Here is a 12069-nt window from a genome sequence, read left to right as displayed (position 1 = left end):
GGGGGGTGAATGTGAGTGGGCATCTGGCTCTGCGAAATGCGACGACTGAGCTGACCCCAGTGTGACGAGTTGGCGATGGTGGCAAGGTGGGTCAAGCTTTGATGCTCTTCTCAAGCTGACAACAGCTCGAGAAGGGCTTGATCGTGCGTATAGTTTCGCCATAGTGTATCTGCAGCGCTGCCAGTCACTGGGGGTGAGTCGAGCTATAAAGAGTAGGAAGTGCAGCTAACGACAGCGGCAGGAGGGGGGGAAGTTGAGCTCGTCGAGTGTGACTGTGTTCCACAGTCCAAGAGCACCAGTAAGTCCAGCTAGGTACGTGTTCGTCTGCAGCTGACAACCAGACCAACGGATTACGCACGAGTGGCGGTGTCAACAGAGGTGGGTTCAGCTGCGATGATACCGGAGAAAAAGCTTACGGCAGACTCGAGAGTGCGTCCCAGCTAGCAGGCGATGAATTGCGAGCTGATCCCCAGGGTACGGCAGCTGTGAAGCCATCACCAAGCTGAAACCAGGGTACGTCCAGCTGCCCAAACCTCGAGTTCGAGCTGACGACCAGGGGTGGACACGGCAAGGTCGGCAAGAAGGAGGTACGTTCAGCTGCCCAAAGCTCTAGCCATAGCTGACTCTCAGAATGGAATGACAACGACAAGGAAGTGGGTTGAATTGTAGGGTAGGGCAGGTGAGTCCAGCTTCCAAACGGCCATTAGAAGCTGACACGTCAGTTTCTTCGCCTCTCCTCGGTGTGTGCAGCTCTAATATACACATCGAAGCTGATGGCAGGGTACGTTGCAGTCCAGGCTTCACTTTGCTTCAGCTAACATGTGGCGACAGGGGTGTGAGAGGTGAGGCTAGCGTAAGTGAAGTCTTTCAGCCAACGACAGATACGCCCAGCCGCGCGTAGTCCACGGAAGTCGGCGCTTTGAGAAGGAGTATGAGTAGGGGAAGCTGAGCGATAGCAGCCGAAGCTGACAACAGACGTACAGTACGTCCAGCTACGTGGCACACAACACGAGCTGACGCCCAGCCACACGCAGAAGGTGAGGCTGATGTAGACCGTTTCAAGCTGACGACAGGGAACGTGAGTCGAGCTATAACGATGGTGAAATCTTCAAGCTGAAACCCCAGCGGAGGCCGTTTATGGTGGCGGTACGTCCAGCTAGGGAACCAGGTCTGAGCTGACGACAGAGAACGGTGACTTGCCTTGACCTGATCGCGGAAGGTACGGAAAGTACCCGTGGTCCAAGTTGGCACCGAGGTATGTGCAGCTACGTACCGCTGGTCAGTAGCTGACTTGGCAGCGAGAAGCTCAGTGGGTACGTACAGCTAAGCAGTAATTCCACAGCTGACGACAGGGCACCATCCATAACCGGCACCACTGTCTTAAGTGCAGTGCCGTGGCCCCCGGGTTGATAAGAGGTAAGACAGTTTCGATGCTAATGACGAACTGACATCAGGTATGCAGCTGCACAGGTATCGTAGAGCTGACGGCTCAGCCGAAGCGGACAAGTAGGTGCAGCTAAACAGTCCTCGTGCCCAAGCTGACAGACAGGGTAGGTCCAGCTTCTTGGCTCGTCCAGCCTAGCTGATTCTCAGCACCGGTACGCTACCACGATAAGTGTGACAGCTAACGGCAGGGTACATATGCTCTGGTATCAAGACAACGGCGACACGGCATCGAGTGAGTCCAGCTGTGCCGAGACAGAGGCCGAGCTGACGCGCAGGTGGGTGCAGCTCCCAACCCTCCACCGCGAGCTGATCTCAGTGGGTCCTGAGCATGGACACGCGTCGGCCTTAGACGACAAAGATGGAGACAGAGCGTAAGCTGATCCAGATGTGCATGGAGCTGACGATCAGAGTGTGTACCAGCTACTTGGCGTTCCTTGTAGCTGACTCCAGGCTCGTTCAACTACAAGTCTGTTACGTGTCGTTGGCCCCTGGGCCAGGCCCCTACCCACGTCGTCTGGACGACACAGGCGTCAGATGTGAGCTTCCTGGTTGCAGCGGTAGAGCTGACAACAGTCGCGAACACCGACATGGTGAGCTTGATGCTCCTGCTCAATAGCTGATCCCAGGCCCTCGATGACACTGTAAGCTACCAGTCCCCTACCGGCGTAGCTGACCGCAGCCCGAACAATGGCACGAGTAAGCTCTTTGTCGCTCATGGTCAATAGCTGAACCCCAGTCCTACAACGACATATGACACGGTAAACTTGCCGCTCTTAGTCGATAGCCGACCCCGGCCCTTCCACGATACCGTAAGCTTTCTGCCCATCGTTCTTTAAGCTGAACCCAGCCTGAACGATGAATGATGACACAAGTAAGCTCTTTGCCGCTCATGGTCAATAGCTAATCCTCAGTCCAAAGTCCCCACGAAAATCGTAAGCTTTCAGCTCCTTCTTGCGAAACTGACACCCAGCCCCTTCCGTCCCTGTATGTCCATAGACCAACAACAACGACGCGACACGACTCCTCACGCTTCTGTATGCACAGCTCCCATTGTACATAACCATGCCATTGCTGGGAGACTGACGATGCGCTCGTTCGAGTCCACCTACTTATGCGATGCAGAGGTGGTGTGGAAGTGCACGGCAGCAGCGATGAAAGACGCGATAGAGCTGAAGACCGTACCCGGCAGCCACACGGTTGATGGGCCCGATGGCGGCGCGCGAGCCAGTGTCAGTGGCGGCGGACCGAGCGACAGCCCAAGCGACGGTCAAGCCATCGCGTCCAGCGAGCACAACCCTGGCGGCGGGCACGACAATTCCGACGGCGACGACGATCCCAGCATCTGTCCCCTCCTGCGCGATACAGAGGGACCTCGTGAGTCCCCCTTCCTCTGCCCTGTACTGACACCAAGGGCACTGCGTCGTACGCCGCCGGCGCTGGTCCCTCCGCTATCGCTGCATCGTGTGTGGCCGTTCCTTTGGCGCCTTCGCGCGCCACTTGCCCTGGGGCGGCATCCCGCTCCCGGAATGGTTTCGCGTGCCGTGGCGGAGACATCCGCAGAATGCCCCGCCGCCGCCGCCGGCGACACCGTCCGAGGACTCGTCTGTGCTGAGGACGCTTCCGCCGTAGTCCCCCTGATGTTGGCCGGATTCCCATGTTCGACACGTTTACCCGTCCACGAACACGTTTATCCGTCCTACACACTCTGTATTGGAGACAGAACTTGATCACAGTAAGCGAGAATGTGGCGCTGAATTGGAATGCATGCGATCGATGGAGTGGAACGTGGACAAGCTGCGACGCGTGGTGGAGGTATGTTAAACTGGGAGGGTGGGAAATAGCGAAAATGCACGTTCATGCGCCACTCTGCACCACCACGATACAACGGCACGGCACGCTCCGAGCTCCATGGGCTCCGCGGTATGAAGCGAGACTGACGCGCGGGGCATGACGCGTCTCGCTTCTGAGCTGCTGACACGTCCCGACATGACAGACCTGACAGGCCTGACACGCATGCACGCGTCAGGCATGCATGGCATGCATGGCATGCTGGCGCATTGCAAACGGCATGTGCAACAAGCAGCAGGAAGGGAAGGGACGCGGGGGCAGATTTGCAACGGAGCGCCACCCGTGCCGTGTGTGTGCATTGTGGTGCCCGTGTGGTGCGGTTAGCCGAGCGCGGGTGCGGGCGAGATAGGGGGGATGGTATGGTGGCGAGGGTGCAAAAATTGGCAGATAATTGGTCAAAATTGGGATCAATCGCTGATCCTCGCTGTAGGGTGACTGCGCTCAGCCAGCCAGCATGACGCGAGTGCGCACCAAAGGAGGGATTTGAGGACCCTGGCGGCCTGGACCCTGGCACAATGCAGCCAGTCACGGCACGAGACCCGAGACGCTGACTTTTAAAACTGGTTCCGTGCCTGGCCAATGACTGCGGACGGCACTTTGAGGTTTGAGTCGATAGAGTGCCCAGATACGGAAGATGACGGAAGCTGCGGAAGCATCGAGAATTTTTTCGACCCCCCATCTACAAAGTGGCGAGGTCGTATATAAGTACTTTTGGGCATTTTTTCGCTACCTCCACCCACTCTCTCAACCCCCTCCACCTCCCCTCCTCTCGTCCAATCAAAATGGTGCCTGCTTGTGCTGGATTCGCTGGCGTCAACGCTGGACGTAAGTCTTCATAGCCTCCACCTCCACCTCCACCCTCACCATCCATCCACCCGTCCATACCATCTCACCTCCACTTCGTCATGCATGCAACACCGAACCCGTTCCATAGTTTCATGATACTTACTCCCTCCTTAGGTGACTGCCAGGCTCACCGCGTCGGCGGCGCCTCGCGCTGCGTCTTCTGCGACCGTGCCATGCGCGCCGTCCAGTACGTCTCGCCTCGCCCCGCACCCAAGCTCTCTCGCCGCAAGCGCTCGAGCCCCCCTCCCATCCCGAACATCAAGTTCCCCAAGGTCTACTAGGTTTCTCTTTTTCTCTTCATCTCTTGTGTCCATCATCGTCTCCACCGGGTTCCTGTTGTATCCATTATCACCTTTCCGCTCAAAATACCGAAACAAACCATCACGCATTATCGAAACACAAAACGAAAACAACACGTACCAGAGTGTAGCATCACAATCAACAACAACAACAAAGCGAAAAAGATGAACAATTAAGAATACCACTCTATTATAATGTCTAGCCCGCTGCATGCTGCATCGTACTGACAATGGTCTCACTGCAATTAACTTGAAGTCTCGTGAGGAAATCAAGGCGTGGTGCCACTCGCAGCTGCGCCTGTTTCGCGTTTCATCTGCCTCCGGCGGAGCTCCATAGTCGCCACCCACCACGAGCCTGGCGCTACTCTCCGAGTCGACCAGCTTGGCAGCGGCCGTGCACGGCGCGAAGCAGTGCCGCTCGGTGCACGCACGCCAGTCGTGCTCGGTGCATTTGCGCACACAGGTGCGACCCGAGAGTCAGCTATGGCTCAGCTCAGCTCGTCACGAGGCGTGAGGCCCGTGGGCGGTGCTTCCTTCGCGTGAGACTCGTGCGAGCGAGCATCGTCGACATCTGCTGTCAACTTCCACTCTCCCTTCTTTCCTCTTCCACCTCAAGCCTCCCACCCTCAATCCACCTTTGGCTGCGAACACGTCTCGATCTCCGGCCCTCGGCCCTCGGCTCCCTTCCAGCGTTCGGGGTGTTACGACTCGTCAGCGCCGCCGCCGCCATCGACACCATCAACGCCATCGACAGAGTGCTCGTCACGTGGCGATCTGGATCGACTGTGGCTGCGGGAACGACAGACGGTCGAGAACGCCGCAATGTATCGACTCTGCAGAGGCGACAAGCAGGGGTATAATGTTGGTCGTGAGTATCACCTCTTCTTCAAAGACCCGTTCTCCTCTCTTCCGTGTAACGAGCATATCCCTCCATTGTCCCGCTCATTCTTTCTCCTCCCTCCATCCTCCCTCCATTCCCCCGCCGCCATCAGATAGCCCAGTCCAGCTGACAGACAGGTCCCTGCCGCCCCCGACCCCGCGAGCCAGCATTCCAGCACCACGCCTACTGCGTCATCTGCGCGAGTGTGCTGCCCCGGCCGCCGTACGACTTCACGCTCTGCGCGGGTTCCTCGGAAGAGGACGCAGAGTACGTCGACAATGTCGAGATCGAGCGTGCCGTGAGGCGGTTGCCGTTCCTCAAGTCCAGCTCTGGTGACGGGAAGCGGTCAATCTGGGGCGTCATTGGCGGATCCAAGGGGAAGAGTGGACAAAGCGGAGCCGGAGCCCAGGACAGGAATAATGGGGGACAAGAAGGACAAGGGCTGAAGGGAGGACAGGGGACGCAGGGAGGGGGGAAGGTGTTTGAACGGGGGGTGCGCGGAAACAACGGGGCACAAGGAGTGCCCGCAGGAGTGGGACAAGCACAAGGAGCACAAGTCGGGGAGGATAAGAGGTAAGTCCGCCCCAGAGGGACACAGGACCAGGACGTATCTGAAAGCGCAGAGAGTGGGCGACCCGTGTAAACGCGGCGATTGCAGCACGGCGGGCCCAGCCCCAGTCCCAACCCGAAGGCCAGCCAGACCTCCGGCGCAAGCACAGCGGGAGCTTCACGCTGTACGGTCTGTCTCGCTCCAACAGTCGCGGAGACGGCGGAGATATCGGCCGGAAGTCTGGCGTCAACGGCGGGAAGACTGGCAAAGGGGGCAGCGGGGGCCGGCCAGGCAGCGACGAGCCCGAGGTCTGGGTCGTTAGTCGGCCCAAGGTCGTCCAGCCCCGGGGACCGGCACGATGCAGGTCTCACGCACATACGCCCAGCGGACTTGCGCGGTGTATCACCCCCGAACCGGAGCGGGAGATGGTCACCGTTTCCCTTGGATTGGGACTTGGACGACTGGGACCGTTTGCGATCAGCAAGGGCGGCATCACAGAGAAGGAGCAGAAAGCAGCGAGGAGGAACAGTCGCTGGAGCCTGAGGCGGAGCAGCGTCTCCAGTCTTAAGAGCATGAGGAGCACAGCGAGCATGCAGAGTAGAGCAAGCGAGAGGAGCACAGCAAGCACGACGAGCACGGCTAGCATAGCAACCACAATGAACGGGGATATGAACCCGCCCACCACGACCACCACCGTAAGCACTGGAGCGGCGAATGCGAACACCCAGAAGGGCAAGACCAAAAAGAAGAACGACAAGGTGCCCGGAACGGTCTCGGCGTGGCCGTCTTGGACTGTTCTTAGCGCACTGCGCATGTTCCGCCCCCAGCACCCTGAGACCAAATCGACACGAGTGGCACGCGAGCACATATATCTGTAGCCTTTGTAGCATGAGTGCGCATGAATCGCGTCGTGTGGTGCAGTAGAAGCGCCCTTATCGGGTCGTTGCTTCTCGGTCTGTGGTCCAAGACAGTGGAAGCCGCGCCAATCGTCAAGATAAGGACGACGATCTGAGGCATTTGTCTATACCATTCTAGTCCCGGCAATGACTCCGCATTGCTGCGTAAGATGGGACGACGGATGATCCATCACCACCATTGGCTTGCAGAACACCGCAAGCAGTGCTTAGCAGTGCTGGAGGCGATTCGCCACCCACCTAACCCTCGGTCGTGTGGCCCCACACTTTGCCAGCCACGCGATGTCGCCACTCGGCAGACACGTAAGGCACGCCGGCGGTGTCCGGCAGTGCGCTGCGTGACTCCCCAACTTGCTTGGTCTGACCTCGCGTTATCGATGACTTTGGCACCACCCATCCCCCCATCACCACGACCACACCGCCAACATGACATCCGACTCTATGGGGACACAGACGCTCATCGCGGGCATGTTCCTCACGGGATGCGCCAACTCGCTCCTGTAAGCATCCTCTTTTGCCGCTGCGCCCCGAACGCGGCTCGGTGTCAGGCGATGTTGCCACCCACCCAGAACCAGGCTGACGCGAACAGGACCAAGTACCAGGACAAGCTTTGCGTTGAGAACTGCGAGGGCCAGGGACCCAGGCAGGACTTTGAGCAGCCCGTGTGGCAGACGCTGAAGTACGTAAGAGCTAACCATTCACCCGCGATGAGTAGCTGACCATTCAGCATGTTTGTCGGCGAGTTCCTGTGTATCATCCCGCTCCTGTGGGGCCGATTCACCAAGCAGCCCAAGATCGCGCTGCCCGAGGACGAGCTTCCCATCCCCGTCGAGGCCGCGGGAGAGCGTGTCCCGCTCCGCGGCTGGGCGTGCTTCTGGCTCTGGTTCCCTGCCTTCTTCGACATCTGCGGCACGACCCTCATGAACGTCGGCCTTATCCTGACCCCTGTCTCCGTGTATCAGATGTCCCGCGGCGCTCTCGTACTCTGGGTTGGTGTACTCAGCGTCATCTTCCTCAAGCGCCACCTCGCGCTGTACCAGTGGGCCTCTCTCGTCATTGTCACCCTCGGCGTCGCCCTCGTCGGTCTCGCAGGCACGCTCGCGAAGAAGGGCGGCGTCACGCCCGAGGCTCTCCTCGACGTCATCTCGAGCACGCGCGCGGACGACGAGCCGGCCAAGGTTGCTCTCGGCGTCATCCTGATTCTGTTCGCCCAGATCTTCACCGCGTCGCAGTACGTCGTCGAGGAGAAGATCATGGCGCACTACAACGTCGACGCGCTCGCCGCCGTCTCGCTCGAGGGCACGTTTGGCGGCCTGACGACTGCCGCGGCGATGCCGATCCTGCACTACTTCTTCGCCGCCAAGAACGCCTACTTTGACGTGCCCCGCGGCTGGGCCCAGATCGTCAACAACCCCGCCGTCATGTGGGCGTCGTTCATGATTGCGCTCTCCATTGGTGCCTTCAACTTCTTCGGCCTGTCCGTCACGAGCCGTGTCTCCGCCACGACGCGCTCCACTATCGACACATGCCGCACCCTCGGTATCTGGATTGTGTCTGTCGCTATTGGATGGGAGCACATCACCGTATACTCTATCCTCCAGGTTGCCGGATTCGCGATGCTCGTCTACGGCACGTTTGTGTTCAACGGCCTCCTCCAGCCCGTGCTGTGCAAGCCCCGCATCGAGCTCGAGGAGGAGGAGGAGGCCTAAGGAGCCATGCCGGGCCAAAGGCGAGACTGCGTGGTCTTGCCCGTTGCCGTTCCCCACTGCAGCTATCGCACCCTCTAACCCATGGACTGTCCTCAACTTTGCAACACAACCGCATACCAATACCTTCCCCAAGTCCGAATCAGAACCAGGATCCAGAAAGTCTCAGAAGTCCCACGAACGCGAACGCTCATGATAGAAGACCATACGTACTAGACCGGCTTCGTGCTATGTACATTTTCATCGTCTTGCTGTACAACTGACTACTACACAAACAGTCTGAACGGACTGAACAGACTGATGACTGGGTATCGGGGCGTGCGCAGTGCACGCTTGGCTTTGCTGGGGCTAGCGGGGGTGATGCAGTTGATGGGCTTGAGATACAGGAGAGCATGCTTGTAGTCGAGTCCTGGGCTTGTACAGGCGCAGGAGACGTGCTAGGAATTGAGGAGGCCCCTCGCGCTGAGGCTACGCCTGCGGCTGGCTCCGACGATAGCGCCTCTTCCTCTTCGGCCCCTCGAGCAGCGTCTCGATCAGCGCCGCGGCCTCGTCCACCCCCTCGGCGCTCGGCTGAGCGGGCATCTGCGGAGCTTGCTGTCCCTGCTGTCCTGCTCCCAGTCCTCCACTCGATCCCTCCCCGATCGCCGGCACCGCCGCCGAGGTCCCCGTTACCAGAGCCGTAGGGCCGGAACTACGACGAACCATCACCCCAGGCGAGCCCGCGACGGGCGAGGTCGAGGCTGGCGAACTCGCACTCGGAGACGTGATAGCTGGCGCAGAAGCCGAGGCGGAGAGCATCCTTCCAGTGTCCGTTCCCACTGCTCCTGTCCCCGCTCCTCCAGCACCTCCGGCTCCGCTGGCTCCGCCCAAACCTCCAGCAGCCGCCAGCCCGCCTCCCGCAATATTCCCCCCAGTGACGACGGGCACGACGCCCCCCACGCCCGCCGCTGCGGCCGTGACCACCGTTGCGAGGGGAGAGCTCGCAAAGGCAGCGTAACCACCGGAGATGGGGCCTGAGGACTGGCGCGGCGCGCGGGGGAAGCCGCGCTCACGCTCGCGGTCGCGGTCGCGGTCCCTTTCTCTGCGGCTGTGGCTGTGGCTATGAACGTAGCTGTCGCGAGAGTACGGAGCGTATGCACGCCTGCGGGGCCTGTGTCAAATGCGTTTAACAAGGATGGAAGAATATGCACATGGTCAGAAAGGGAGGCTTACGACTTGAGGACGCGTTCGGTCCACTCCTACTCGCGCGATGGTATTGAGAGGCGGCGGATCAAGCAGTTGAAGATGGTCAATGGGTGAGAGCGCACAGTGGGCGGGGAGACGTAGCAGTTGAGATTCATGACAACGTAGTTTTGACAAGACAGACAGAGTTATGCGGTGACAAGACAGAAGATGTGATGGTGTGGTCGTGCAGATGTTGGTGAGGGGAGGGAAGGTGGAGGTGTAGTGGAGAGTGGAGGTTAGACGTGAGTACGAAGTAATCCAGAGGTGAGCACTCGTTCGTCCTGGAATCCGGTGAATTCGCCCCGTCGCTTCGTGAGATTCGCCTCGGTTCGCCTGGTGTGCGCCTCGGCGTCGTCGTCGACGTCCTCGTCGCCCCGAAGCACTACTTCGGGAGCGCCTTCCATCAGGTCAACCCGCCAAGCGACTCACCTGCTGGAACGTGACGCTGCTGGCCGAGAACAACCTGTCAGCCTCGGTCGCCTCATTCTTCTTCTTGTTGCTGTTCGCGGGCGGCTTCAGGTAGTTGTCGAAACCCTTGATGATGTTGCCGCCGCTCGCGGCCGTCTCGTCCAGGTAGCTGCCCTCAAAGGCCCAGATCGACGTCTCGAGGTTCGCGAGCGTACTGTCGATCGCACGCTTCTTCCGCTGCGCAGCCTCAAGTTCCGCCAGTGCTGCGCTCTGAGCCGTCTTCGCTTCTGCTGGAGGTCCTGTCGAGCTCATGGTGAGTGGAGATAAGATGAGATGTGGAGTGGAGGGAGCGCTAAGTGACTGATCTAGGGTCGAGAACGGAGCTGTCGCCGCCACGTGCGACGGCTTGACCTGGGCGGAAACAAACTGACATCGAACTTCTGCATGATCCAGACTCTGCGCAGAGGTCTCGCGACAAACCCAGGCCTGATCTGCGATCTGCAAACGGGCCGACTTCCGGGCTGCAACTGCACAGAAAAACAAGCAACTAGACGTAACAACCATGCACCAGCCCGATATGAGGCATATGATCCATCGTACACAGCACTAGGTGCCCTCCAAATGCTAAGAAACAAACCGCGCTTAAGCCTCGATGGCCTGGACGGTCTGGCCGGTCTTAACGTTGTCAAGGTCCTTTGAGCGGGCAACCTCGGCGCCGGGGACGGAGAGGATGATCTCGATGTGGCAGGGGTGGCCCTGGTAGGGGTTGATGCGACCGTGGGCGCGGTAGGTGCGGCGGCGGGTCTTGGGGGCCTGCTGGACGACGATGTTCTTGATGATGAGCTCGTCGGTGGCAAGGTCCTTGGCGTCGGCGTTCGACTCGGCGTTCTTCAGGAGGCGGAGGACGAACTGGATCGACTTAACAGGCCAGCGACCCTTGGTCGTCTTGAACTGCTTAGCCTGGCCGGTGCGGCCCATGGAGCCGTCGAAGCGACGGAACGGGATGCACTGCTTGTGCTCCTGAACGTCCGAAAGGTAGGCGTACGCCTTCGAGAGCTTCATGCCTGCAACAGTCAGCATCTTGTCCTGTTTCCTCTGCGCATATTCTCCTCTTCTTCGAGCTGGCCATCCGAGAGCGGTCCTCCGTCCTCTGCCTCCATCCCCGACATGCGAACTTCGATCCCTCGGCCACATCCCACTCCGTCCAAACTTCCAGCACTTCTGCACAATTCCAGCTCTCTTCCGACCAGCTCTTGCGCCTTCTTCCGAATCGTATACGCACCCGAGATGGCGGCGGCAACCTCGCGAGTGTTCTTGAAGTGGGTACGAACATACTCGCCACGAGCCTTAGCGACTGTTCCGGTCAGCATTTCTGTCCTTTCCTTCCATCCGTGTCCAGCTGTCGGCTGCTTCGAAACGCACACTTCTCGGGGTTCGAGTTGACGAGGGCACTGCTGGCGTAGCGAACCTGACCGTTAGCATGCACGCTCGTGCACGGCGCTCGCTCACCATTTTTGAGGCTTTGAAGGTTGACGGATGGCTAACAAGTCCCAGATGCTCTACCGTTCAAAGCCAGGCGGCGCTCACTCGGACGGGATCAAAATTCGTCGAAACTAGGCACGCTCGGCCTGGAGGAGTTTGGGTAGACCAGACATGTAACGCCGATAAATGCCGGACAGCCAAGTATCCGTGTGGCACTATGCTGCATGGCTCTCGCGTGGGCTGCACAGACTGTCCAGTTACGTAACTCTCAGGTACAGATCTTGTTATCGCGCCCTCAAGATCAACCAGGCACGGCACATTCCTGTGGTGGACAGGCTTTACGCGACGAGACCAGAGCAGGGGCGAGCTATCGAGAGATTGCGACACCTGACAATGCACACTCTGGCAAAGCTCCGCGTTCCTCACCAGTGTCCCTGCGTTCCTTGGTCCGTCTCCGCGGGTGAGA

General features: G+C 59.3%; 4 protein-coding genes across 4 annotated transcripts; 2 read left to right on the top strand and 2 right to left on the bottom strand.

Moving 5' to 3' along the window:
- Positions 1 to 5261: 5261 nt before the first annotated feature.
- Positions 5262 to 6747, top strand: A1Q1_02029 (uncharacterized protein; the record flags this gene model as incomplete). The annotated part of the gene is made up of 3 exons (XM_014325037.1): positions 5262 to 5307; positions 5457 to 5892; positions 5943 to 6747. The coding sequence occupies 3 exons, from the start codon at positions 5262 to 5264 to the stop codon at positions 6745 to 6747; spliced, it is 1287 nt and encodes a 428-aa protein (XP_014180512.1).
- A 462-nt stretch (positions 6748 to 7209) lies between these two features.
- On the top strand, positions 7210 to 8492 carry A1Q1_02028 (uncharacterized protein; the record flags this gene model as incomplete). Its single annotated transcript, XM_014325036.1, has 3 exons — positions 7210 to 7283; positions 7373 to 7462; positions 7511 to 8492. 3 exons carry the CDS (start codon positions 7210 to 7212, stop codon positions 8490 to 8492), a joined length of 1146 nt encoding a protein of 381 aa, XP_014180511.1.
- A 465-nt stretch (positions 8493 to 8957) lies between these two features.
- A1Q1_02027 (uncharacterized protein) lies at positions 8958 to 10433 on the bottom strand (the record flags this gene model as incomplete). The annotated part of the gene is made up of 3 exons (XM_014325035.1): positions 8958 to 9630; positions 9702 to 9727; positions 10143 to 10433. The coding sequence occupies 3 exons, from the start codon at positions 10431 to 10433 to the stop codon at positions 8958 to 8960; spliced, it is 990 nt and encodes a 329-aa protein (XP_014180510.1).
- Positions 10434 to 10763: 330 nt separating this feature from the next.
- On the bottom strand, positions 10764 to 11633 carry A1Q1_02026 (60s ribosomal protein L17; the record flags this gene model as incomplete). Its single annotated transcript, XM_014325034.1, has 4 exons — positions 10764 to 11185; positions 11404 to 11475; positions 11544 to 11589; positions 11631 to 11633. The coding sequence occupies 4 exons, from the start codon at positions 11631 to 11633 to the stop codon at positions 10764 to 10766; spliced, it is 543 nt and encodes a 180-aa protein (XP_014180509.1).
- Between the last annotated feature and the right edge of the window lie 436 nt (positions 11634 to 12069).

Source organism: Trichosporon asahii (assembly GCF_000293215.1).
Source record: "Trichosporon asahii var. asahii CBS 2479 unplaced genomic scaffold scaffold00050, whole genome shotgun sequence".
NCBI classification, from domain to species: Eukaryota; Fungi; Basidiomycota; class Tremellomycetes; order Trichosporonales; family Trichosporonaceae; genus Trichosporon; species Trichosporon asahii.
This window is presented reverse-complemented; position numbering and strand designations above follow the sequence as displayed.